Source organism: Excalfactoria chinensis, chromosome 5 (assembly GCF_039878825.1).
Source record: "Excalfactoria chinensis isolate bCotChi1 chromosome 5, bCotChi1.hap2, whole genome shotgun sequence".
Lineage (NCBI taxonomy): Eukaryota > Metazoa > Chordata > Aves > Galliformes > Phasianidae > Excalfactoria > Excalfactoria chinensis.
In genome coordinates this window covers 49259879-49286984 of record NC_092829.1, presented here as the reverse complement: position 1 = coordinate 49286984, position 27106 = coordinate 49259879, and the positions used below count along the sequence as shown (strand labels likewise).

The window sequence follows — 27106 nt, the reverse complement described above, 5'->3', positions numbered from 1 at the left end:
GCAGACTCGCTTGTGAGCCTCCCACTGCAGGCACGCACTGCGCGGTTATGCAGACTCAGCACAAGAGCTGACTCGTGCTGTTTTGCAGTGCAGACCACGCAGACACCCCGCCGGAAGCCTCGCGCCGATCGTTTTGCAGCGCTGGGCGCGGGGCGGCGGAGGAGCAGCGGAGCGGAGCGCGGAGCCCGGCCGCACAAAGCCGCACAAAGCCGCACTCCCCCCGCGCCGCACGGGCAACGCGGGCAGCGCGAGGCGGAGCTCGGCGGAGGGCGGGGAGGGCGGAGAGACGGAGCGTTGGTGCGCCTGCCGGCTGCAGCCGCCGCCATGGAAGCGCTCTCGGTGAGCGGCCGGGCGCGGGGCCGGGGATTGCTGGGGGAAGTGGGCCGGGCGTCCCCTGATCGCTGCCTTTCTCCCCGCAGGGTACACCGGTGGTCGTCGCGGTGGTGGCGGTGGCCGCGACGGTGCTGCTGCTGCTGCTGCTCAGAGGGGCGGGGCGGGAGCCGGGCCGCCCCGTCACGCTACGGGACCCGCAGGCCAAATACCCGCTGCCGCTGGTGGGCAAAGAGGTGAGCGGCGGAGCACCGCGAGGGGGGGCGGCTGCGGGACCCCGGGCTGCTGCGGAGCGACTCCGCAGCTCGTGCTGCACCGCCCGACCTTTGGCCGCGAGCCCTGCGACGTGCCGGCTGGCCGCGGGCAGTGCGGGTGCTGGGGGGGGCGTGCAGCCGTAGGGCGGAACTCGTGGGTCCCAAAGCTGAATAGCTGCGTACACTTCGTTTGCAAAGCCATTTCAGCGGCCCTTGCTGGCCCCTGCCTGCGTGCTAACAAAGAACGGGCTCCGAACCCGCAGCGTGGGGTAGAGCCTGAGATCGGCTATAGTGGAGTGTTGGCTTCATTCTGAATTTCGTGTTTTCTGAATAGGAAATCAGCCATGACACTAAGAAATTCCGGTTTGGGCTCCCTTCACCAGATCATGTCTTGGGACTCCCCGTAGGTAAATAATTTAAAACATTTAAATACGTGTATTTGTGATAACGAGGACTTGTAAGTTCTTGAGTTTCTGTGTCGGAATTCAGAGCTCAGGAAACGATGGAGTTGAGAGCTGCACCTGGAAGCTGCCGTGTCGGAGGGAAGCACCAGCCAGGTTTCCCAAAGAGTCACAGCTCAGATTTTCTGTGTGCTCTGTCCTGCTTGTGTTACACTGCGTGGTGTGGTTCAGAACAAGAGGGTGAAACTGAGGTGAAACTGTCCCAGTGTGAGGAAATTAACCCCTCTCAGGATACAGGCATGAGAGGTACCTGTCTGAACTTTTGAATACAGCTGCTTTTCCACTGGTGGCTCAGCTTGTCAGGTGCCCTCAGGTTTCTGGCAGGTACAGTCACACCCACAGATAAGGAATAGAATTCTTCTGCCTGCGAAGGCTGTAATTATTGCATGCAGATCCCAGTGGAAATTTATAGAAAAGATGTTGCAATGTTCAGAGCTGTTTCTGTGCATGCACTGAACTTTGACAGATATGTGTACAGCTTTGGCTTATTTTCTGCACTAGGAAGTTCATTTCAGACTAGGATTGGCACAGCCTTCTTTCCCGTACCCTGAAAGTGTGATGGCATTGAACGTTGGACCTTGAATTAATGGTAATTTCTGCAGAGCAGTGCCCCTGGCTGATGTGCAGATGTGGCAGCTGCAGCCCTGTTTGCACTGTGCTGTGGTTGGCAGCTGCCTTGCTGTATGCACAAGTGTCAAGGCCTTTCCAGTTCTGTGCTGTGGGCATGTCCTCCTTGCATGCAGCCACTGGAGCACCAGTCTTTGTTCAGGTTCTCTTCAGGCTACCGAACTAACCATGTTAACTCAGCAAATGATAAATGCTTTGGCACACGCTTGTTTTGATTTGGAGGTTATTCTTAAGAAATGAGGAATGCGATTCTGGAACTGCATGGGCTGCATTCCCACCTTCTACTTTGTACCAAGATCATTTTGCTGCCGCTGCTCCTGCTTTTTGTTTATACATACAGATGAACGCTGCTGCTTGTGAAGCTGGGTGGCAGCAGATGCTGTGCTTTTATTAGTTAAATACCAAATCTAAATACAGAACAGAGCATCCTATAAAGCGGGTACCCTCCGCAGCCAAGCTGTGTAAGCTGGAGAAAAACTACAGAAGTTAGGGTTGTGAAGGAGATTGGTTTCTTTTTTTTCAGCAGTACAGATCTGTTGTGAATATGTAACAGCACAGGATAACACAAAATAACATCAGCTGGTGAAAGCCGAACTTTCCAGCCTGGACCATTTGTTTATTACCAATGTAGCATCCTTTGCATAACAGTAACTCCCTGGAACTGAACAAAGAAGGATTTACCCTACAGCTCTGCAGTTTGTTGTAGAAGAACGTGCACTTGTTGTGTTGGCTCTTATTTGAAGGTGAACTGTGTGAGAATACATATGCACGTGTGTGCCATGAAAATAACAGTGAGCTGTACAGCTTGCTAAAGGCCATTTTTTCCTGACTAGATACAGTGGTTAAGACTAAACGGTTTATATACCCTTTATGTTGCAAAGATGAACTCCATTGTTGCTTGTGCTTGGTGGCTTACAATACATGCTTTCCTGTTTTGTCTTCTGTGCTGAGTAAGATTTTTGAAGCCAGGTAATAAAAAATGAAATCACTGGATTGTGATTCTTTCTCCCTAGGCCAACACGTTTACCTTTCTGCAAAGATCAATGGTAATCTGGTGATCCGAGCCTATACCCCAGTTTCCAGTGATGAGACAAAAGGTTATGTTGATTTAATTATAAAGGTAAATGTTGATTTCCTTTAATACAGATGAATTGCTTACTGGAGGGAACTATAGGAGTGATTACAGAAATGGGGGTAACGTAAGGTTCTTGTTGGAGGGATGGTGAAAGGAGGGGATAATCTGCTTGGTACATGTTCTTATGTGCCTGTCTGTTTGCAGAGGGCATTTTACTTACTTAGCCTGCTTACTGTTGTGTGGCACAACAGATAACTGAGCAAAGAGTTGTCACAATCTTTCTTTCTAATGGTAAATGTCAGACCTGGCACTGCTGTGTTCATCAGTGTATCATTCTGACTCTGTGAAAGCTAATGGCTGATGTCACAGAAATGATTGTTTTCATAGGTTTACTACAAAAATGTGAATCCCAAGTTCCCAGAAGGTGGGAAGATGTCCCAGTACCTAGACAACATGAAGATTGGAGATGTTATTGACTTCAGGGGGCCAAACGGACTGCTTGTCTACAAGGGGTCAGGTACTGTGACACAGAGGTGGGAGAGCAAAAGGGAGGAACAGAATTAGTTATTATCAGAGGTATTTGATAAAATGTGGTTTGCAGAGAAGCTGCTTTGAAAAGCAGGAAAGAGAAAATCTACACTTTCTGATCTTGCCCAGAAGCCCATCAGAGTTGGTTATGATGGGAAGAGTACTCAAGTGTTTACAGTAGAGTAATAGCGAGTTGTTGTTTTACTCTTGGGACCATATAACTACATCTGAAAAATCTGCTTTTGCATATTACTAAGGCGGCTGCACTGGAAATCCCTCGGAGACAGACCTGGAGAGAGATGTTCCAGATAGATGGTGGGTTGTAGCCTCAAATGCCCTCTGAAAAACTCAGCAGTGTTACTAAGTAACATATTAACAGCCAGCTGGCTCCATTTAGGTATTAAACCAGGTCTGAACTGGCTGGAAGTCGTGTGTGTGTCGTGTGTTCAGAGAAAGAATCCTCTTTGAAGATGCTAGTAAAAGACCAAAGGATTTTGTATTCATCTCGACTGAGAGGCACTGTGCACTTAATATTCCTGCTTTGGGGGAAGCAGTGCTCAGCACTTCCCTGGATCATGGCCTTTCATGATGAATCAGTTATATCTCAGAGGCCTTGAGTGATGTATGTTTTACAGACACTCCTTTCAGCTCTGATTTGGTTGCTATGAAGAGTAGTAGCTAGGAGAGCTTGTTACTAGTTACACGTTTCTTTAAAGATAACCGGACTATGTCCAGTGCCTTTCATGTATGATATTTGTCATGGGCTTTTCTCTTGGGTGAATACAACCTGTCTGGTTTTGTAACAGTTTTAAAGTAATGATGTGCTCAGGTGTAGAGCAGAAATCTGCAAGGTCTCATCCCAGGACAATAGAAGGCAGTCACCTAACTGACTGCAAGCAGCACAACAATGTCGTTAACAGAAAACAGAAGACAAAAATGAAGTTCTTGCTGAAAGTATGCAAGCCTCCAACATACCTGATTATCTTTGTGGCATCTTGCCTGATGCTTAATACAACTCCTTTGAATGCAGACAGAAATGGCTAGATCCGTGGTGTAGATGAGGATGATGAAGGTGGCCTAATAAACCTGCTTCTCTGCCAAGGTTATGGGTTACCTTTAGCTACCACCAGCTTTCACAGTTGCTGAGTGATGTAGTCAGTGATATGGGAATTCCTGAGTCGATCATAAATGATGCTGGGTAGCTGGGAAGGTGTAAATCAGTTGTTCAAAGCTAAAAGTGTACAGAGGCTTCTAGCCTTTGCACTCGGTGCTGTGCTAAGCACACTTAGCGTGTCCAGCAGATCTGCCCTAATTGATTGGTAGGCAGTAATAATATATTCCCATGGAAGTTGTATTTGTTTTTATCTATAGGTTTTGAATATTTCTTCTAGGTAACTTTCTGATCAAGCCTGATAAGAAGTCTGAAGCACAGAAGAAGTTTGCAAAACATCTTGGGATGATAGCTGGAGGAACAGGTACAACTGCTCTCAGTACAGCAGATGTCACTCGAGGGAATTAAGAGGTCTTCGTGGATGCTTGTGAGAAGTCTAATGCACTGTACTTTGGCAGCAGAGCACTTCTGTGAGCACCAAGCCGTTCTTTCACACCGCTTGCATGTATTTGGTGTTTGGGTCCACGTGGGGTTAAGAACACGTTTCAAGTGTTGATTCAGTTTTGTGAGTTGAGCACTCACTGGATCTCCTCTCTTCTGAATCCTGATGTTATCAGCATCTAACTTGTATTCCTTATACATGAGTGCTCGGTGATTCTGAAGCTTGAGCTCGGTGCTGAGAGCTAGCAGCTTCTTTGTAGTTTTAGTCTCAATTTACTGTGTGACCTCAGAGAAATCACTTTACGCTCTGAGCTCCAATGCCAATGACAAAAATATTTTAGAAGAATATCCTGGAGGTGAAATCAGTGGATGTGATAAGAGAAAGCCAAAGTCGAAAGCCCCAGAACACAAACATTGTGGTTTTCTTTTAATTTTAATCTGTTTGGAATAACAAAAAACCCTCGACTTCTGCATTTGGCACAGAGTAGAAATTCACTGTTTTGTAGCCCTGTGTAAAATGAGCTCCCACTGAAAACCAAGTGAAGGCAGCAGGAATATTGAAACTGCAGCTTTAGGTGGATTGAAATAAATGCTTTTTTTAACTGCTTTGTTTTGAACAGGAATAACTCCTATGTTGCAGCTGATCCGTCATATCACAAGTGATCCCAAAGACTCTACAAAATGTTACCTTCTTTTTGCTAACCAGGTAAGTGTGTTGATATGTCTGTTTGCCCTTTAATCGCCTGCTTTTTTTGCTTACCTAAGTCTTTGAAGCTTCTGTGACATAGAAAATACTGCTCTACATGCTTCGTATCTTCTGGTGTCTGTCTGATCTGTAATTTCAGCTGAACGTGTATGACAAAATGTGATCTGAAATGGCATATTTAATATGATCAGCATAGATAGGAGTGGGAAGTGGTTACTAAATAAGTTCTTATTATATTGTCTTGGGTTAAAATGATTTAAGGAGAAAGTGAATTAGAAAAATATCTGCAACTATTTATCAACACTGTGTGGTCTTTTAGTTGTTTTGAAGATGGCTGCTCATAGTTTCACCTATACTCCCTAGTTCCTGTATTGGAATAAACAGCGTGAACAGATCCTTATCCCCCTGCTCATCTTTCTCCTTGACTGACTGCACAGAAACAGGACTTGGTTCTGTTTAATTCTGTTAACCAGGGTTGTTAACAGGAGCTAGTTGGGATTCCGAAGTTGTTCAGATTGATATCCTTAAAACTGTGTTTAGGTGACAGTTTAGTCTCACATTTGGTTATTCATTATCTGAATTTATAAAAGCCTGTAATGATAGTAACCTGTCACACAAAGGGAAAGTTTGAATGAGTTACCATTGCATTTGTCTTGTCACATGCTAGGTAAGCTCCCATCAGAGGCTATTCTTAAGATGCTTTAGAGCTAAACAGCAGTCTTATTTTGCAGACAGAAAAGGATATATTGCTCCGAGCTGAGCTAGAAGACATTGCTAAGAGGCATCCCGATCAGGTCACGCTCTGGTATACGCTGGACAGGCCTCCACAAGGTACACACTGGATGTGCTTAGTCTTGTGAAAACTGCTGCTGTTTTAATAACAGCAGTATGTTTGTGTCATTAAATCAGTTTAAAGTATGTATTTTTGCATGTTGAGATAGGCAGCATCCTTTTTCTGAGCTTTGTAACCTTACCACTGGATGATCTTTTCTAGGATTTTCTAGATGTGTAGAGTGGCACAGATCTGAATAGTCTGTGCCTGTACAACTGTCCTGGGTGACCTCTCTCCTGGAAGAAAGCCTAATTTATTCTTCTTGTTTATTCCTGGCTGATAATCTAATTTGCTTAAAGCTGTCATGTATTCATAGACATTCTTGTCTGCATAGCCCTTTTCAGCCAGATTCTTGTTATCCTCGTGCTTGTTGTCCTCCCTGAAAGGAACCACAAGGTTTGAGTGCAGTGAGAGATTTGTCCCTGTCTCTGCTTGCAGGGGTGGTGTCATAGCTTCAGCTACTTTGCGAGAAGATCACACGTACTTTAAAAAGATTTCAGACTGTACAGAGTCAAGTTAATAGTTTGATGTGTTTGTTTCAGATTGGAAGTACAGTTCTGGCTTCGTCACTGCAGACATGATTAAAACCCACCTCCCTTCCCCGGGCAGTGAGACGCTCATTCTTATGTGTGGGCCACCACCTATGATTCAGTTTGCCTGTCAGCCCAACCTAGACAAACTCGGCTATCCCAAGAGCAGTACATTTTCCTATTAACGTCACCGTTGTGTCATCCAGCACCTTTTCTGAAGTAAGTACTGCATATTTTCCTACAGGAATAACTGGTATGTAACTGTGCAGTATTTCTCAATTGTGTTTGTTGACATGGAATTTGTGAGAGGGCTGTAAAACTGAAAACTCTATAGATAATCAGTTCATTCACAAAGAACGGTCTTTCCTCAATATGCTGGTTTGCAGCCCTTTGCAAGACTGTAAGCAAAATGCCACAGTATGCCTCTAAAAAGCGTCTAATCAAAATTTAGGTAACATGTAGTAATTGCTTATTGCTTAGTATTGATAATTCTCGTTCTTGGTATCGAGGAGGATTCTATAATATTATGCTGCCTCCTGCTGGCCTGAGTGCTTGTTCTTTTGGCCATTCCCTTTGCTTAAGAGAAAGCATGGCTTCTTCCTTCCTATTGTAAGCCTTGCTGAGTTGGTCTTACATTTATCTTGCCTTGTCTGAGTATTTTCACCATGTAGGATTTTTAGTCATCAGTGCATGCAGTTCTGCATATTCGTTTTCAGGAATTTGTTGATGCTACAATTGCTTTATGGTCTGAAAAATCTCAGAGACAGAAGACTTGGTTCTTCAGTTGCAAACAACTGTGTTTACTGAATATTTTACTTCCTCTGAAGCAAAATATCTAGTAGTTAAAGCTTAACTGAGGGATGTTGTAGCAATAATGCAGAGAAAGACATAGGCATTCACAGCTGTGGATACACAGCTTTTATCTGTCCCTGATAAGAGATCGGCTACCTTTGTTTCTGTTACACTCATTCCACAGTCAGGAAGTAATAGAATATTCAGAATGTATTCATAACAAAGCATGTATGCCTGTGTTATAACTAGGATTTCTTACTATATTAAAAAAGAAGATAGCATAGATTGAATATTCACATCCAACTTAGCACAATACAACAGTGAGTTATAAGTACACCCTCAAAAGAGAAATGGAAGGCTGCTTGGAATAGCTCAGTGATATTAAGGCTACCCCTGCCAAGCAGTTATTACAGTATTATGACTAGAATGAATCTGATTAGTTAACCCAACAGGGTATTTCATGTGTCTGTTAGTATATGATGTGGGCTGACTGCACTATTGCATTGCCAGATCAGAGGGGTACTCGACTGGCATGTTTAGTTTGTTCATGTACAGACTCATTCATCATTCCTTTGGATTTTTATTTATTTAATTCTAAAGTGACTCGAAAAAATCAGCCTTAATTCTAACATTTTGGACATTAAATCATGCTTAGGTTTTACAGCTTGATGACAGAGTGCAAGGTTATGAAGGTCTCATGAAGTGAGGCCCAGACAGCTCTCAAAGAGCCCTTGCTACATATTCTGGACAGCAACCTAGATTTCCCATTTGTTTTGGAAGGTTTGTGGCTAAGAGTAGCTCACCCTTGGGCTTATATTAATATATAAACCAACATGTTGTAGCCAGAAAGGAGGGAGTAATGCAAACCGTGCATAACCATAGAAAGTTTCTTTACAGTTGGGCAGATATCTTTTCTGGCATTTCTCTGTATGATATACTGTGTTAGTACCGTCTTAATACATAAAAGGCCTGTGCTATCAGATTCCACAAGCAGTTGCAGCTGTGAACACAAAAATGTCACCCTTGAACTGCCCCTTGCATAAGTAGTCAGAAGCTGCATTTCCCTGTTAGAGTATTGCTGTCGTACCTACCTCCGTATCATAGCTACAGATTTATTTTGTCAGGTGTTTAAAAGAAACTCTAGTGCTTGCTTGATGCACCCCTAGTCCTGTTTTACATGTGGCAGGGCAGTGGTGTTGATCTCCCACTGCTAAATAAAACACTGCATAAAAATCTGCCTGTAGCTGGAATGAAAGGAGAACTGAAAGTGTAAAATAACACGACCAATTCTCATGCAAATGTTACAGTTTCTACTACCAGCTCCAGTCCTGAAGGCTGTTTGCAGGCATATGTTTAGTTAGCTGTAACAATGGAAAAGAAAATAGTCTTGTAATCATTCCTTTTCTTCCTGAAAACCCGTTCTGCATCTTATATCAACCAGGTATTATGCTGAGTGTTCTCTCTGAACTGTGTGGATTGTTCAGAAGGCTTAGGAGCACCCTGATGCGTTCCTCAGTACTATTCATTTTAGACAAAACAGGAAAGTACAGTAAAGCCCTGTCAACAGTTCAACTTCAAGGCCTACAGTTTAAAGTGATCACGCTGGAAATTCTGTTGCAGAGTACAGCAAGCATCATTCGAGTATTTTACTTATATCTTACATTAATTATTTTGATTGCCCTTTGAGTTAGCTAGAGATTTGTGAACAAGCCATCTTGATTGTCACCTTCCTGCAAGGGCTTGACAGATGCTATTACGTTTGATTTTTCCTATTCTAAGCCATGCTTATTGGGGAAAAAAAAAGCACAGGGCACATACAAATGAAAAGGATGAGAGATGAAAATCCTTTTCTGGGAAAGCATCTGTAGTGTGAATGCAGTAATAGGGAGCTGCGCTTGCCAGCACCTGTCTGAATTGCTGGGTGCCTCTGATTAGTCCATGTGGTATAAAAGAATATTAATGATTCCTCCATTACGACTTAATTATAAAAATAGAAAAAAAATATATAGAAAAAGTATTTTATAACAGCACATAAACATACCATGTGAAAGATGATAAAACATAAGGATAAAACATAGTGGCTTTCCAGACTCTGTGTAAGAAACAATTGTGTAGCACTTCTTTCCGCACCTCTTTGACTTTACATTGTATGGAAAGCAATGCAGTTACCTGTCAAGTGTTGCTCTGCTAACAGTGCTAAATCCTACGGAGTGTGTGTCGCTGGAGGAAAAGAGGTAAAGCTTTTCTGTACCACGGTGTCAGGCTTCTCCTGGCCTGCCCTGGGCAGGCATGAGGTATTAGCGGTCTTGGTCATGCTGAAATATCATCTCCAGTCTTCTAAAGGAGGTGTTAAAAATCTGCTGTCATTTAGCATTTCATCTTGGCTTAACATTGTCTGAAAAAAATCACAGCAATATTAAAACAAGTAGACAGAGACAGAGGCCTATAATTTAGTTAGAGAAATCCTACTGTAATGAGATCAGATTCACAACAGAGGGGGTTAGAGCCACATAAAATTAAAGGGAATCTCCCGAACAGCTGCTTTAAATAGCAAAAGTAGAAATTCTCAGACAAGGGTTGTGTGTGGCGTTGTCCATACATCTTCAATCAATTAACTGATTTAATGAAAGTAGACTGAAGTGGAGCCAGGAGTAGACAGGGATTTATTTCCCCCTGATACTCTCTCTCTCGTACTTTTCAAGTCTTACCTCTTTGCTAGTCTTTGGGAGCGATGCCTCTCGCTGTGTCAAGGAGATAGACAGAACTGGTGAAAACTTACAAGATGCTGAAGAGAAACTTAATTTCTAGTATTTTCTAAGCAATTTTGGGGGATGTTTTTTGGTTTTTTGGTTTTTTTTGGATGTCCATGTGCAACCAGGCTACAAGGAGGTGCATAACAAGAATATTGACCCACTTACTACTCTTAACCACCATTAGCGATACCCAAATTTCACTGAGCTCTAGCGAAATACATTTGTGACTTCAAAAGGAATGAAAGTGGTACGTACCGTAAGATTGCTTATTCCTTGAGAAAAAGCCCCTATTTGCTTTACTGTTCCTTCTGAGTGTTCCATCTGCAAAAGTATTCAGCAGCTAATTCAATTCAGACAGTATGTGCAATATTATTCACTGTACATGCATCACGGGGAGCTCTCTGCCTCGACAAATGGAGGTGCTGTACTTTTAAAAGCTGATTTCAGCATGTTTCCAAGTTGCTTATTAAGAAAAACGTCTCCATGCTATGAAGTGTATGAAAATGCCTTAAAAAAGGACTAAAGAAGGATTGAATTCTGAGTAAGAAAGCTGATTTACAGAACCTGAGCTGTAATTCAGACAAGAAAAGAAACAGCATAACTAATTATCAGCGAAGAGAAACATTTTCCAGGAGATGAAACATGTAATTCCAGTAATAGCACTGCCTCCAGAGGCAAGCAATAACAGTCTTACCTCTGTTTACACAGAAAGGCTATCACTAGGGCACTGAGGTTTTGCTGCATGACCACACTTAGAAATCAGGCTTAAGTTAAAAGCCACTCTCGTAGTGAAAAACAGAATATTACTGTAACGCTTGAACAGCGCTGTAAGCTGTTGGCTCAGAGTTAATGAATTCCTTTTCGACTCTTTAACTGTGTGACTGGACATCCATAGTAAATTAGTGTGTATATTCGATTCTGTCAAGTCTCGCTACTGCCCCCATGTAGGAACAGCACTCGATTTTTACTACAGCACACACTGAAAAAGACAATGGTTAGATAATGAAAACAAATGAGATGTTAGATGCAGTAACCATGCAGATGACAGAATGACTTCCACAGTTAGTCTCAGCAATTTTGTGGCCATTTTCTCACTACGTTTAAAACGTTTCACTAAGGTCACTGGAAATAGGATGGTTCACCCCAGCTGCCTCTAATGTAGGTCTTGCATGTTGCCACACAAGCCTTCGGTAGCTCTGTTTTTCAGGGTTTACATTCCTTTACACAACAAGAAAGTAGAGTTCGGTGGCTTTTAATTTTCATCATTACTGCAGTGTCTGGACACAGTTTCATTAAGCAGTTCACTACTAAATGACAAAAGTGAATTATTTAAGTGTTGGTTTATTAATAATCTTGTTAATTACTGAGGCCATTGTTTTCACGTATACTGTTTAAGCATAACTATTTCCCACTGTACAAAATGAAATAATGCAGTTGGAATCCTTGATTATTCTATTAGAAATCTACGATCCAGTTGTATTTTAATATGTAACTTGATAGTTCTGTACAAATTAGTCCAAATAAACTTCTCACATTAAAAACTGCCAATATAAAGAAAAAAGGTGCGTGCCATACTCAGGTTACAAAAGCCAAAAGTACAAAAATCTTCTGTTTACTGCTGCCTCTACCTTAGTTGCTGAAATACACTGACCTTGGTAGTGTAAAGGTGTTAGGCTCCTGAAAAAGGGCGTGAAGATGGATGAGTTCATTGTTATGTTGATGATAGAAAACAACAAACCTGGACATTCTTAGTATAGAACTCTTTCAAGTGTCCATAGCCAGTACTTTCTCAATGAGTTCATGCAGGTGCAGCAAATACTGTTATATGCTAATGTTTGATTATTTGCAAGCTTTGGAATGCAGGAAGAGGATGAGATGAGAATGGCATCAGTCTGTTTGTCCCACCTGATCCAGTTCCCTATCAGTGAGTGGACTAAGGCCTTTGTATCCAGTGTAGTTCTTCTGAGTACCATTCGTAGCACCCGGGTTTGTATCCATAGGACAAACGTAGTCTGTTGATTCATCAAATTTCTTTTTTCTTAAATTTCCAAAATGTGAAAATCCAAGTTTCTTTGGCTAAAATAAAAAGAAAGCAAGTTTTAGACATTGAAACTCACGTACCGTGGTCCTTCAAGTACATAGCTGGAGAGCTGTATACTTTGCTTTCAAAGTGGGAATTACACAGTTCATTTTAAATACGTTTAAATAAACTCCCTTCTAAGAAAAGATGAGATTGCACGCTCATTTCAGAAGCAGATTTTAAAAGATAGCTACAAATTAAATGCCTTAAAGAATAACGTAGTGCTGCTTCTGGGACTGATCCCTCCCCCCTCACATACGTGTGTTCTGTATTTTCTTTATGAGAAATGAGAGAGTGAGGCTGCAATCCTGTAATACCTCGTTTTCAAAAGCAGCACGTACCCGAACTTTGGCAGTGGTGGTCAGAGGTGTGTACGCTGCTGACTCTGTTATGTCCCTTTTTTCTTGCTGTGTCTCTGGTCCAATTAAGACATTAAAATTGGTTGTTAGGTGGCGCCGCAGTAGGGTCTTCTGAGGTGGAATATTCAGCAGCATTGCCAGCGTGTCACCGTTGAAGCGGGGTTCGAGAATCTATTAAAATATATATATATATTTATTAATAATATGGTTAAATATTTGCAATAGGAAGTCATTACGGCCCTTAGCAGAGGGATTTCTTCATTCCATCTGTCTACATCAGACGTTTTTTAAGGCAGTAGCACTGTGACATTTTTTTCTATTTTATTTTTTCAAAAAGTCTGCAGCACATCAGCATCGCAGCATTTCAGAACTTTTGGCTTTTCTAGCCTACAAATGGAATTCTGAATCAGAGAAACTCTTTTCAGGCAAGACACATGTGAGTTCAAAACAATTATTTCCTGTGACAAGGAATCAGCATAATTTATTAAAGCTGCCCCAAGAAACACGTAGCAATACAGTAACTTTCCAACAGTACAGGTTGGTTGTTGTTCTCTAATGTACTACTGCTGCTGTTAAACAGAAACACAGCTCAGCAATGACAGCTTAGCAGTTGCTTTTCTATTTGAATTTTCTCTTATAAACTTTTTAAAATGCCGGATCGTGCTTTCATTTTGCAAATGTCCACTTGTGTTTCTTGCTGCGTGACAAGAACCAGCTAAAATAAGTTTTGCATCACAGTCTTAATCAGTTCTTTACAGATACGTAGTAGGATATTAAAAAGCATTCTTACAATGAGGCCACCGTGCACTCCACTTCCTCGGAGGTTTGGTGCATATTCTGCCAAATCAACTGATCTGAGCCATTCCATCACTCTGTGATTGGACCACTGCACTACTTCAGAAGGTGAAACGTTGCTCTGTTCAAGTAACCAGAAAAGATGATGAGAATGCAGCCTGGTCTGTCACAGTGTGTTCACAAAATGAATCTCAAGTTTAGATGAAAACATTGTTCCCTTTTCAACACATTTCCTCTTTCTGTTCAAGGCACCTCTTAAACATCCTCTGATCTGGTGGTACGTATAGTCTAGGACAGATTAAACCTATATACTGCATCAAATGCCGAAATAATAGAGTACACATGCTGGGTGTAAAAAACACATACATTTTGAGAAGAGCATTATTAACAAGGCTGTCATAGTATCACTATGAATAAGCTCTGCGACCAGGTAGAGTGAAAACAATACGGTCGTTTATAATTAAGACAGCCAAAAAAGAGCATTCCAAATAATTCACTCAAAAGTTGAATTAACATAAAACTGAGTAAATAATTTTAAAAGAAAGATGCATAAGACTCATCTAGTAAGTAGCTCAATCACTTGTGAACTGGGCAGGTTTTTATTATAAGAGAGGATGTGTTATATTCTAGAGCAGGAATGCAGCACAGCTACCGCTTTAGAGGCCATTCCCCAATAGCTGTGATTGAGGTATTATTTATTATTCGTGGAAAATAATAATGGAGTAATTAGCAATTGTTTAAATGAAGTTACTTAAACATACTTTTACCTCCTCAACTGGTCGTCTGCGTAGACAGTGGGGGTTAAAACTGTTGATGTGCAGCACGTGAATGGCACACTTAATACTCAGATGATGCAGCTGACTAGTGACTTTCAGAAAGAGAAGGTCATTCTGTAAAGGAGGAAGTATTTTAAGCAGCACAGAATACGTTCAAAAACAGGTTCTTTTGCCAAGAAGAAAGATTTCAAGCTTTGTATGTAGCTTTTTGTATATAGTATTGTACCATATTAATATGGTTAAAAATGAAAGGAGAGCTGATAGTCTGTTAAGTAAAATCAAGGCTCATGGATAGTTTTTGACCCGATTAAGATTGTGCTGGACTAGGATCACAGAAGCTAGCAACTCATACCTGGCATGGACCAGTAGAGATCATACTTCTATGGGAAAGGTTCTGCAAGCAGCTTAGACAAGGCTGTATTTTTGGTAACTGCTAAATTATGTTACTGTGCAATGATAAAAATACAAATACCTGGGCAGGGAAGCTGTAGGAAGAAGCTTTTCACTCAGAAGGTGCTGACAGACTAGAACAGGTTGCCCAAGGAGGTTGCGGATGCCCCGTCCCTGGTCTGGTGGTTGGTAACCCTGCACATAGCAGGGGGTTGAAACTGGATGATCATTATGGTCCCTTTCAACCCAGGCCATTCTGTGATTCTGTTAAGTATTGTATGGCTTGCTGCTAATTTGATGAGAGCTGTACAAGTTACTGGATTTGTTGCTTGCCCATGAATTACCTAATGTTGTTGATAACTTAAGTGAGGAGAACAAAACATTCCAGAAGCTGAATGTAAAATAGTTCATTTTACTGTCAGTGTGTTGTGTGGGAACGAAAGGAAAAACTTAATGCAGAAGTCAGCTATAACACTGTATTACTATTCTTGAGGCGTGTAAAACAAGTAATGTTGCACTAAACAATACATAGAAGTTCCTACCTGCACTGTTTCTGGTTTGTAAAAAAACCTGCGTTTCTTTGCTCATTCAGAAGTACAGAGTTTGGCAAAAAAGATTTGAGCTTACCACAGTTAAGTACTGCAGCATTCTCCCATCAACTCTGGACTCATGAAACTGGTCTTTGTACTGAGGCAAACCAATATCATCAAGCCAGCCTGCAGATAGAAAAACAATGGTGTACCCAAATCTCCATCAGTGAGGATGAAGCCGGCTTCTTCTGAGGCATTCCAGTAGCTCGTTCTACCTATTTGCTTTCCAAAGGACAGCCTCTTAACGGGACCTCAAAGCAATTCCCAGCAGCCAGCTTTGTCAACAATACCTATGCTGTATTCTAAGTATGTACTTTGTGCAGCGTAATTTAGCTCTTGCTAGACTGAGACCTCCCACCCCTATTTATATTCATTCTCCCTCAAGAAGGATGGGCTGCCTGAGCATGTTTGAGCAGTCACCAGGCATCTTTTTAAGAGCGCTAAGTTTCAACAGGACAAGTTATTTCATAGAACGATGATTTTTGTGCTGTTCTGAACATTCAAATACAGATGCTGTTTTATAGCATAAACTTTGCATGGGAACTCTTCCATTCAGATTGCAGAAAAGTTGTGGAGCAATTTGTGAAACACGGATGCCATCATCAGGTTATTACACGATATGTGCTTTATGAAGTATTCAACCCAGTGCTGTTTTACATGTGAGATTGTGCCCAGTGTGCACATAGACCACACAGTCATCTGCTCAGAGAAAAATTCATCTGATTATTGATCTGAAAATACTTCAGTTTTTTGTTACTGTCTACTTCACTATATAGAAGAAACACAAACTTTTCTGAGTAATTTTTCAAGCACTTACGTGTCACCCAGATATGATCAAGTTGTGCAGACTTCTCATCTTGTTTTGTGTTTATCGATTTAATGGCCAAAACTAATTTCTTCCTGTGCAGCGGGTGTTTTATTCCCATTTCCTGTAATAATAACCATTAACAAATAGTTTAATGAGATGAGGAGAGACAGAGGCAAAACAAACATCATGAAAACATTTCAAAGATGTAGAATTGCCCTTTGTAGGAAGGGGCCTGGTTATACAGAAGCAACTGGAGTTTGCTTAAGAGAAACAGGTACAAGCATTACCTTTTCCATGTCCTGAGGTGTCGCAGTTAATAGTGTATGGCCTGAAGTCACCCACTGCCGGGCAAAAATGACGTACTGCCCAAGACCAAAGTCCTCAAGCCAGTTACAAACTCTTTCAGTACTCCACTGAGCAAATGGAGCATTGTAGTCACTGAAAAATAATAGAACTCGTTGAAAGCCGTAAGGGAAAGACGATGGAAATTGTAAGAAAGACCATCACAGACTGAAGGAGATACTACAGGCCAGGTCCCAGTGTGCTCCGTGTTGTGCAGTAATCAGCTCTAGCAGCCATTCTTGCAATACATGCTGTGGTACGAGCATCTTCTTAATTTGACTGCCCAGCTTCCTCTACTGGTCATTTGAGGCAGGGCAGGAAGCTAAAAGTTTCAGATAGAAATGGGAAAGGAAGAAAAAGGTAACTGCTGAATCTTGATGGCTGCAGATATTCCCCAAAGGAGATGATGAGAAATTTTCTGGTGACATTTTGCTGCTGCTACCTGCAGTTGAAGGAGTGCAGATGGGCAAACTGCTTTGGCTACACTTTCTACCAGAGAAATTCTTTCCAGCTGTGGAATTGAATTCCACGTGTAATTAAGTATGTTAATGCACATTTCAAACGAGGAACATTTTGCTGTTCAGTGTATTTTAAAAGCACTATATAATAGTCTGTGCAAAAGAAAAGAAAAACTGTTACCTTTTCTGGCCTTTGGTTTCCTTTGATCTGGATAACCGAGGTCCAGCTGTTGCACGGAGACCTCCCCTTCGAAACTCTGCCAAACCCAGATCGTCTGCAGGGAAGTTACCAGATTGAGTTCTTCTTATTCTTTCAAAACAAGAGTGCCAAGACAGTACTGTTAGCATCCGGCAACAAACTGTTTCATATGGAAACTATAATGGCAGCTAGAAGTTGTATTAATCTTCCTGTAAAGCACAAACATCTGACTCAAGCGACAGCTGATGAAGTAGCAGGCAAACCTATCTCAGAATAGAAAGAAAAGCTTTGCAAAGCAGCCATGACCCTTCAACTCAAATAATAATTCACACCAGAGGCCAGGCTTGTAAACGGCTGCAGTCCTGAAGTAGATAGAAGGAACATAGTAAAACTTGGTATTCTCAATTGTCAGCATAATAACACAGCAGAATATATTATTTCTTCCACTAGTGTGGCACTCTGAACATTACCGTCCACTTTTCTCCACCCGTGTGTACAAACAGACACACCTATGCAATCAGAGAGCTGCTTTCCCTCCTTCTCCTGAGTTTCATTTTACACTTGCTGTGCCTTTTCATGAGAACTGATTGAATTCTCAGTTTGAAATGCTGTGACAAGGAACTAAAAAACATGATCTTACTTTCCCCAGATTTTCTTGATCCCTTTTGGACTCTTTCTGTTTTCTAGAGACAGTGGAGACTGTGGACCCGAATCCGTTCCCGAAGAAAGAGGTGAAAGATCATCTGAAACTACTGTACCATCCATGTTCTCTGTTTCTCCTGGGTTAACAACAATAATTGCCAATAATTAGTACAGAATGTGACAGGGTTGTTCTATGGCAGACTAATTCTTAAACATGAAGTACAGATAGCTGTAAAATTGTTATTGCATAAAAATAGTATTAAAAAAAAGTAGTTGAACTTTTGATACAAGAAAAAGGTACTATAATATTGTTATTTCAGCTTATTTTAAAACCTTATTTCCAGATCTTGATCTGCTCTTGCGTTTCCTATTTTTAATACCAAAATTCATCATTCACAATCAGTGGGAGTTTTATTGTTGACTTCAGTGAAAGCAAAATAAGACCAAGAATAAATATCTTAAAACAAAAACAAACAAACAAACAAAAAAACCCAGATTCCATCTGAATGCTATACAGCTAAAGGTTTCATTTCAGTACTACACTTAAGGAGCTCGGTCTGGACTGCGCACTCAGTGTTAGTATTTTACAGAGAAGAGGAAGGGAGGGAAAAAGGAAAGGAAAAAATAAGCAGCAAAATTCACGTTCAAGTTGCATCTTGTTTGGATACGATACCTAGCACGGGTGCACTGACACTCCTGATGCGATCTTCAGTCATCCCAAGAAGCAGAAAGTCAGATGAAGAAGCAAAGAAGATATAAAACACCAGCAAAATAAAGTTACAGAGGAGCAAAGTAGTAAGCTGAGCATTAAAAGCAGAAACAAAAAGAAAAGAAAAGCTGTTATGCTTGACATGAAAGGGACTGTGCGTTGCTGGGCACAAGCCCCAGGAATCCTGGACCAGTCATCTTAAAGAGATAGATAGGAACGATCGTTTATATTTCGTCTGTTCTTTGGCAGTTGTAACACGTGAAGTGTATACTACTGAAATAAAGCAATGCCCAAAACCACATCAGATTTCTGTGAAACACAGAACTATGTGATAGTTACGATGAGTTTAATGCGCATGGAAGAAACAAACCAGACTCTGGTAATTCAGTGCTTTTGAGGACTCATTGCTTGTTTCTAGAATAACACTCTGCTTTACAAGATTCCCCATCCTTTGATCCTGCACATAAAAGACCTAATAGCATGGCTAATAAATTATCTGCAGACTATTAATGGGAAACTACAACGCTGTGATCACAGAAAAACTCCCCCCAGAAAACCAACCCAACAACAAAGCAATCCACCACCAATCTCTTGAAATCTTTAAGCTATGCTACTTAGCAGCATTTAGGACCAGGAGGCCTTACCAAAATAAACACCAAAAAAACCAACAACAAACTGTGACCCCCACAACAATAAAAACAAACCACTTTTTCCCCTGAAACATGTACGTTGCTGCTGGTTGTACTGGAAAACGTCACGCATTAAAATGTAGCAGGATGGGATTAGGGAGTCATTTTTTTTAATACACAGTCCAGCATAAACGTGTGGTTTGGTTTGTTTCCTTGTTTTTTAAGACAGCATCAGCAAGCTCAGGATCACTGCAAGTGGGCAAAGTGAGCGCACCTACTCCTACTGCGAATACGTTTGGATCACCAAAAAATGCCAATTTTCAATAACAGATCTGTTCACTCTTCAGAATGCTGCCCTCAAAAAAAGAAAAACCCACAAAAAGTCTCTTCATGATGCTGTCACTGGTGTCAGCAAATTATAACATCCGGTGCAAAAAGAAAAGCAAAATGCTCTACAGTAAATCCAGCCTTTATTCTCCAGTGACCTTATCCAAAGTACTAATGTATTGTTAAAGGAGCAGAGCTTCCCTCACCGAATCATCTGAACAGCTCAGTCCTTTCATGTAACACAGCAGGTTACACAGCGTGCTATTTTCCTTGTTAGTTTGCTTTTTTGCCTCTTCTATGACCCCCGTGCTGCTTCTGAGAGGCATGGATACATACTCAGGCCCGGGATGCTGTTGTCCTCACTGTCATTCGTGTCGGGTGAATTTGACTCATTATTAGTTCCCTGGTCTCCATTCTGTGTGGGTCGAGGAAGTTTTCCTGGCAAGGTTTGATATTTGCTGCCTTTCACAAGCGGCTTACTCTGTTGACGTGTTTTTTTAAGAAGGGAAAAAAGATAAATCACTCACTGCATTTACAGTCTGGGACACAATAATTTACAAGTTTAAAAAAAGCATTTTGCAGTTTACAGTTCCAAACAAGGCCACCTCCCTGCATGTCCCTTTCCACAGGTATTTCAATTTAAGTCTAATAATCAGCTGCCAAGATGTTCTAGCTAAGACCCAGCCTTCTCTTCTCTTCCCCTTCAGCCAGACTGTACATTATATTAAACCACAATATACACTGAATATTTCCTAGTTTCCTCGTAAACGTTTTTCTATCCACCTCCGCTTCCTTCAGGACCCTGACACCACAGAACAATTCAGTCTTTTGGAGGCCAACTTTGATAGCGGCATAAGTGCATTTAGTCATTTCCCAGCCCATTCTCTGGCACATTTTTCCTTTACATTTCACCCAGCTGTCTGTGTTTTTGCCTTACAGTTAAGCCAAAGGCATCTGGATAGCTCAAATGTGGTCAGACATTTGCCCACCAGTATTAAGGATGTACAAAGAATCGACAATGAATTCAGGCTATGGAAATTTAACTTTTGTAAGCTGTCAAAGTTACAGGAATAGAGAGTTTTCTTCTGGAAAAGCAATGAGCCTGCACCTCCAGCTATGGGAGTGGCGTACGTTCAATGTGTATTTTGGAATAAGCGCAAAAACATTTATTATTCTCCTATTTAGTAACGCCGTTAAATTGTTTTGAAATATCTCAGTCAAACTTGTCTGGGACGGGATAATACATAACTGCTGGTTTATCCATTCTTGTCTCAAAGCCAGAAGGGATTTTGATGATTCTATAATCACAAACTGAATTCCTCAGTTTCAGGCATCACGTGTCAGACCCCCGCTCCTGTTTTGCCAGCTGCAGTTTCACAACTGTTCTATTTTGTACCAAAAATTACATGAGTAGAGAAACTGCACGCTGCTTTTATCAGAGGTTAGCGCCATGTTTTCAGAAGCTGACTTCCGACCTTAGATCCCAAAAAGCTCATTGAGTAAAAAAAAAACCACCATCACCACACGGAAAAAAGCCACCCAAAACCAAACAACTCTTCGATCCTTACCCCCACCTTCCAATTTTGTCAGGTGCCTGGACTTTGCAAACATTTTAAAAGGGAAAATGACGTGAAAACACAGCCACAACATCACAGCAGATAAACGTCAAAAGAGTTTGCAGTTAATATACCTCTTGTTCTACAACAGGCTGCACTGGTTTTCCATCTACATACTACGGAGTTGCAGGGAGAGTAATTTCAAAGTGTGATGGAAAAAAGCAACAGACAAATGTTAGTATTGATATACATACAGAAAACATCAATTGTAGCTTGATTTCTACAGCGATGCTATTTAATGCACTGACAATATGTTACAAGGTCTGGTATCTCCTCATTTTCAGTAAGTATTTAATATTAAAAGCATAGGTTCAAAAGAGTACAAAATTTGTGCCCAGTTCAGGTTCTGTAATCAAAGGAATTCCAGTGTTTCCAGACTTCTGAGGGTTCCCACTGGACTTGCATTGAGCTGGGAACGTGACATTCACATAACACTTAAAACAATGTGAAAGTGACTGACATAAGAGAATATAAAAGTGCTGTCTGTTTCCAGTTGAAACCAAAAAAGAGCTGTGATAGAAACGATTGAGAAATAATGATAAATCAGCACGGGGAGATGAGAGACACCAGAATGTTACACCTTATTTATATTATTGCTGGATGGAATTCAAATCTGAGTCTGGCACAAAAAACAACTCCACAAACAGTGCTGTTAGCTCAGGTTCCACTGGACTCAGTGAAAGGAGCAAAGTCTAGTGCTGGGTCAGCAGAACAAATCTTGGTTTTGGCTAAGTTGTGACTAACTCATATTTAGCCAATCACTTATACAGATAGGGAAGTTTCTGTTTCACTAAGAAGCCTCATGCCTAAATGAACACTGGTTCTGGTTGTGCCACATCTTTGATTTCAGCCTGATCTTACCATAAAGACCAATCTTTTTCAACTTCAGACAAAAATAATTTAGAAGTTATGAAAAGAAAGCAGACCTTCATAAATTCCACACGGGGTAAAGTGTTAGCTGTCATTCACTCTGTGCTGAGCGTGACCACATTCAAATGAACGCAACATACATTTCAAACATTATTTGGTCATTATTATTATCATTTGTAGACATGTAAGAACAAACTTAAGAAAATGTGTAAGTAGCAAAACAATCATATCACTAAGGAATATGGTTATTATTCTTTTTAAATGGCATTACTAAGTATGCATAATTTGTGTTAAGCCGAGTTTTGGTACAGAAAATATCAATAATAGCATAGGAAAAGCTTCAGTGCATGTAATGAAAAATAAAACCTCTGCACCATAGCATAAGGACTTCATAAATTGCAAAGCCTTAATTCTGGAATGCAATTAGCCATAGAATCAACAACAGTGCTCCTCCTGCTTAATGAAAGCAGCATTGCTGCCATCTCCAATAATGCCATTTATATAAGAAGTTGAAATTAGGGAGTAAAAATCATAGTTATGTGCAAACACTCAAAAAGAAATCCTATGTGAAGAATACATGCCCATTCTCTATGCTTTTTGATTACTTTCAAGTTCTGCTGTCATAACATTTCAGCAACGAGGAAGTCAAAATTATTTTAAAAACACTCTTCTATAAACAAAATGTTATACAGGTCAACAGAACGGCTCCTCGTTAGTTTTATAGTTGTACTTCTCTTAAATACCTTTTTCACAGAAACTGAGTACAAATAAACCAACCTTTTCCAGGGATTCACTCTGCAAGTCTTCTAAGCTACTTGACTTCTTTTTCTGTGGAACCCTTAAAATAATAAGAGGCAAAAAGACCACAATAAATACCATGTAATGTGTTTACATCACGACTCTGCCATGACAGCTGTTGTACATCACAGTTTCTTTGTCTAGCAGATAATTCACAAATAGGAGATTTGTTTTATTTGTATCCTAAAACTCACAGCACTGGGTTTAAAACATAGCGCTGTCATAGATGAAGTCAGAAACATGAAGAAGACTTTCAGTCAGCAATGAAAGGCAACAAGGTACAGTGACCAAGTTTAAACCATAAATGACTTTGTGGAAGCTCTTAAGCTTCTTAAGTAGATGTTAATTACTCTCTGCAAACATCATGCAACAGTAAGGGCTTTAAAAAGATTTTTAAAATGGAAGGAAAAAAGTTGTTTAAGAACAGACAGGACTAGATGCCAACACTTAACCAGATTAAATAACGTGGACTCCAGACAACCTGCGCAAAAAGTAAGAAAGGGCCTTGCCTGATTTCCGTAGTTTTGTGCGTCACTGGAGATAGCAGAGCTGGTGACAATTCTCCTGAAGAGGCCTATGCAAAATAGAAGTTTCATGCCTGTAACTCTGGTGTCTTCATCTGAACCTACAGTGATGGTGGTGAGGCACTGGCACAGGCTGCCCACAGCTGTGGTGGAAGCCCCATCCCTGGAGGCACTTGAGGCCTGGCTGGATGGGGCACTGAGTGACCTGACATAGCTGTGGGTGTCCCTGTTCAGTGCAGGGGAGACGGCATTTGGAGATTCTAAGGGTTCTATGATTACCAGTAGGCACAGATATTTAGCAAGGTCTAAACCCTTGTCTGCATTACCTTTGCTATGACAGATAGACCAAGACATCTAAAACATCTTTACTTAAAGTACCTCTGCTTTAAATAATTCTCCTTGAGGACTATTCAGAACACTCAACTTCCTTAGAGTTGCCTCAAGTTCCTCTTCACTGCCACCAGAGACAATTCTGTCTGAAGAGCCTGCAAGCATTAAAAGTAGAAATGGAGATAAATAGGTAAAAACAGAACATTTAGGACTGTATTTAGGCCATCTAAATACTAGTTTCTAAATTCCATTTTCTGAGTGCATCAGATGCATACAGTTCAGCAGCCTCTCCACTCTCCAAGTCTTCTTAGGGCTCTGACTTCTAAGCAAGCTGATTTGTATTTGAGCAATGAATACAACACTTCTAGTCATCTCTTGTGCTCTGAATAGGTGAGCTGATTGGGAACCATGCTAACTCACAGTTTGATGTTCTGAGGCAAGATCAAATTGGTACCATTTTCTTTCTCACACTATGTCACTTTAGAGGAATTACGTTAGATGTCAGACGTATCATAATGCAGTGTCCTAAATTCACTCTGAGGATAAACATGTAAACATATTCCAGGTTTTTTTCTGGGTATCTCAGAGTAAAACAAGGTTTTTATTTTTAAATTGTCAAAGGTAAGAGGAGAGAACGGGCAACAAAACTTACAGTATTCACTGCAGCTCTTTTTAGCAATATGCCATGTACTAAAAAGTCCTCATAACAGTATAAAAGTGTATCTGAGATCAGATTCCCTGTGATGAACGCAGTATAAAAAGCAGGACCAGAAGGGAAAAGTACTCCCAGGCAGCTGGCTGGTGGCTAATCATTGCTGCCATTCCTGAATTGAATGGTACTGCAGAAATCTGAATATTGGATGTAATCAAAAGTTCATCGTCTGCTATTTGTTACCTCATGGTCGTAGAAATAATGCATCATGCAAACGTAAGGCCTATCTGTATACTTGAATTCATCTGCAGGAGATGATTAATCACAGTGTTGTTTTAATTTTGAATAACAGATTCCAGGAGGGGGCTTAATGCAATTTAGCAAGACTACTTTAAATATGTGCCTTTAGCTAACTTGATTGAACTATCCTAATCGCTCCTATATCAACAAATTCTTTATCAGCACAAGCATCCTGCTCAGTCCTATTCACCCTTTCTGCTGTAATTCCTTTTGATACGACATTTACAGCCCTTCACTACATGGATGTAGGCATTCTGCAATCAAAGCCCCTTGCCCCATGGAGGTGCATAGAAGCGTATTTTAAGGAAAGCAGTGCTGACTTTGGATTGCCTTGACACATAATGAGGTAGAACTGCAGACCTGATGGATGAGCAGTTCACACAGTGATACAGAGCAGTCATCTCAACAACCATCCTTCTTTATCACTCAGAATCACAGAATATAAAACATAAATAATAGCAAAATCAGGCTCAAGGAGGAAATCAATACTGTGGTAGAACAAAATTTAGGTCAAGTCTGACGGAATTCAGTTTCTCTGAATATCAGTGTTGTAACTAAATCCTCAAAGAGCCTTGATTATAGTTTGTTTGTTTTTTTTTGCACTGACCACAGGCTAAGAACCAAGGATGCAGTCTTAACCAGCTACAGACAAAAGCACACAAGCCTGCTCAAGCAATATTGTTGCTCTCCCTACTCCTACGGTGCTCCAACATGATACAAAGGTATGGACAATGAACTATATAGAATTATACATTTACATTTTAAGGCCAACAAATAGTAGTTGCAGCGGATGCAATTTTTAATACACTCAGTACCAGGAAATTATTCACAAGACATTTTACCTTGAGCTGCAATCATTATCTCCTTGACTCTCCTGTACTGGCTTAGCAGTAGTGTTAACTCCTCTATTCGACGGTCCTGTGAAAAGCATTAAATGAAATTTAGTTGCATATTTTCTGCCCTAAACGACAAAAGAAACCATGCTTAGAGTTATTGAAAAAGCCATTGAGAGATAATCCCTTCAGGAAGAACATTTGATTTTGCAACATTATTGAAAGTAACAGCTCTGTACCGAATTATTCAGGAGGCTGTGGACAAACCATTGGACAACTCATTTAAACACTACAACACTGCACTGTCCAAGGAAATGACCTTTCCAGGTCATAATCCGTATCCAGGTATTAGGTCATAAAAAACAGTACTTCATGTTCCCTTCAAATGCATTGCTCTGTCCAGATCCCCCATTTACTGATGGAAGTTTTTAGGGATGTATATTATTGTACAGTCAATCATATAATGAAGGTGTCACTATCAAAGAAAAAACTTATTTTTTGGCTTATTATCATAGAACAAGAATTACCATTTTGTCAAGAATTTAAGCAGGGAAAAAGTACTACAAAAATAAGGAACACTTTATCTAATAAGTCAGTGGTACACATTTTACGAAAAGATTTTACTTTCTTTTTACATCATAATCTGAGCTGGGCACACCATTGCAGTTCAGGTCAAGTTTGGAAGACTAAGAGCTACCAGAAATAAGCAAACCTTAGATAGAGCCTTTCAATAGCAGAAAACATTAGAGCGTTTCTTGCACTAGAAAACAAGAGATTCTGCTCATTACAGGCTTTGCTTTCTGCTCTTCTCAGGAATCCCATGTACCTAACAAGTTCTGTGGCAGGTTAGCAAGGTCAGCCATGCTTACTAATAAAAATCAACCTTGTGACACAATCTCATGGGATAATCCAGAGACCAGGGCACTACTGCACTTGAGGAAAGCAAGTTATTTAGATCTCTATGGAGATTCAGAATCATGACTTCAGTTTTGTTACTTAGAAGTTATTTTCTCACCTTTTCTTCGTTTGCAGCCAATAATGATTCCATTCCTATCTTCAACCGTTGTACTTCTTGATCTAAAAATGATTTTAAAATGTTATGAGAAAAACACTTCCTATATTTAATCTAAACGGTATCTGCCTCGCAATCCTCTCCCTACGTCCTTACAAGTAACCCAAGCCATGTAAATTACTTTAAATTAAAAGCTTTTGAAAAGCTGAACTGTTTAAAGCACCACAGAACATAAACGTGCTGGGTCTGCTTGTGGCAGTCTACGCAATGCTATTTCGCAGTCCAAAATTCACGCAATAAAGAAATAAAAGAAACAACGAAGCTCATTTTGCAAAAATGTGGGGGTGTTTGCTGTTCTGTATTTATGGAAATAAAAGTAAACAGGACTGAAAATTCATTATATTCCACACAGGAAAAAACATTCTCCAGTTTATGAGAAGTAGTTCAAGAACCTTCTTTGAGGCTGAAAAATAGCAATAATTATCTTCATATTCTGAAATAAGGAAAATTTGTATATATTTTTCCTTAAAAAGTCTCAGTGTAAATAACTGAGTTAACATCTGCACCAAGAAGTAACACAGAATAGCCTCACGCAAGACAGCAGTACAGTACAGATTCGGAGGTTAT

At 40.7% G+C, this 27106-nt stretch overlaps 2 protein-coding genes across 13 annotated transcripts in view; one reads left to right on the top strand and one right to left on the bottom strand.

Moving 5' to 3' along the window:
- Positions 1-148: 148 nt before the first annotated feature.
- CYB5R2 (cytochrome b5 reductase 2) lies at positions 149-18887 on the top strand. The gene is made up of 10 exons (XM_072337569.1): positions 149-339; positions 420-566; positions 919-991; positions 2686-2792; positions 3135-3264; positions 4667-4750; positions 5448-5533; positions 6265-6364; positions 6908-7114; positions 17927-18887. Exons 1-9 carry the CDS (start codon positions 325-327, stop codon positions 7078-7080), a joined length of 915 nt encoding a protein of 304 aa, XP_072193670.1. The 5' UTR covers positions 149-324; the 3' UTR covers positions 7081-7114; positions 17927-18887.
- Positions 7125-27106, bottom strand: part of PPFIBP2 (PPFIA binding protein 2) — a 92744-nt gene continuing 72762 nt past the window's right edge. For 9 of the 12 annotated variants that reach the window (XM_072337553.1, XM_072337558.1, XM_072337556.1 and 6 more), the window contains 19 exons: positions 26483-26544; positions 25477-25552; positions 23731-23837; positions 23338-23402; positions 22808-22868; positions 21235-21276; positions 19881-20025; positions 18553-18585; positions 17878-18016; positions 17220-17348; positions 16526-16676; positions 16248-16359; positions 15468-15556; positions 14436-14564; positions 13670-13795; positions 12862-13050; positions 12346-12516; positions 10696-10761; positions 7125-10082 (listed from right to left, as the gene is read on the bottom strand). In XM_072337553.1, coding sequence (XP_072193654.1) covers positions 10011-10082; positions 10696-10761; positions 12346-12516; positions 12862-13050; positions 13670-13795; positions 14436-14564; positions 15468-15556; positions 16248-16359; positions 16526-16676; positions 17220-17348; positions 17878-18016; positions 18553-18585; positions 19881-20025; positions 21235-21276; positions 22808-22868; positions 23338-23402; positions 23731-23837; positions 25477-25552; positions 26483-26544 — 1964 coding nt within the window. In that variant the 3' untranslated portion in view covers positions 7125-10010. Of the gene's footprint in view, positions 10083-10107; positions 10762-12345; positions 12517-12861; positions 13051-13669; positions 13796-14435; positions 14565-15467; positions 15557-16247; positions 16360-16525; positions 16677-17219; positions 17349-17877; positions 18017-18552; positions 18586-19880; positions 20026-21234; positions 21277-22807; positions 22869-23337; positions 23403-23730; positions 23838-25476; positions 25553-26482; positions 26545-27106 lie in introns of those variants that run through there. The other 3 variants (XM_072337557.1, XM_072337559.1, XM_072337560.1) reach the window with 3 other exon arrangements.

Coding starts and splice junctions, on each gene's coding strand:
- CYB5R2 (XM_072337569.1), top strand. Junction 2,793..3,134: donor ATGTTGATTTAATTATAAAG/GTAAATGTTGAT, acceptor TTGTTTTCATAG/GTTTACTACAAAAATGTGAA. Junction 5,534..6,264: donor ACCTTCTTTTTGCTAACCAG/GTAAGTGTGTTG, acceptor CTTATTTTGCAG/ACAGAAAAGGATATATTGCT.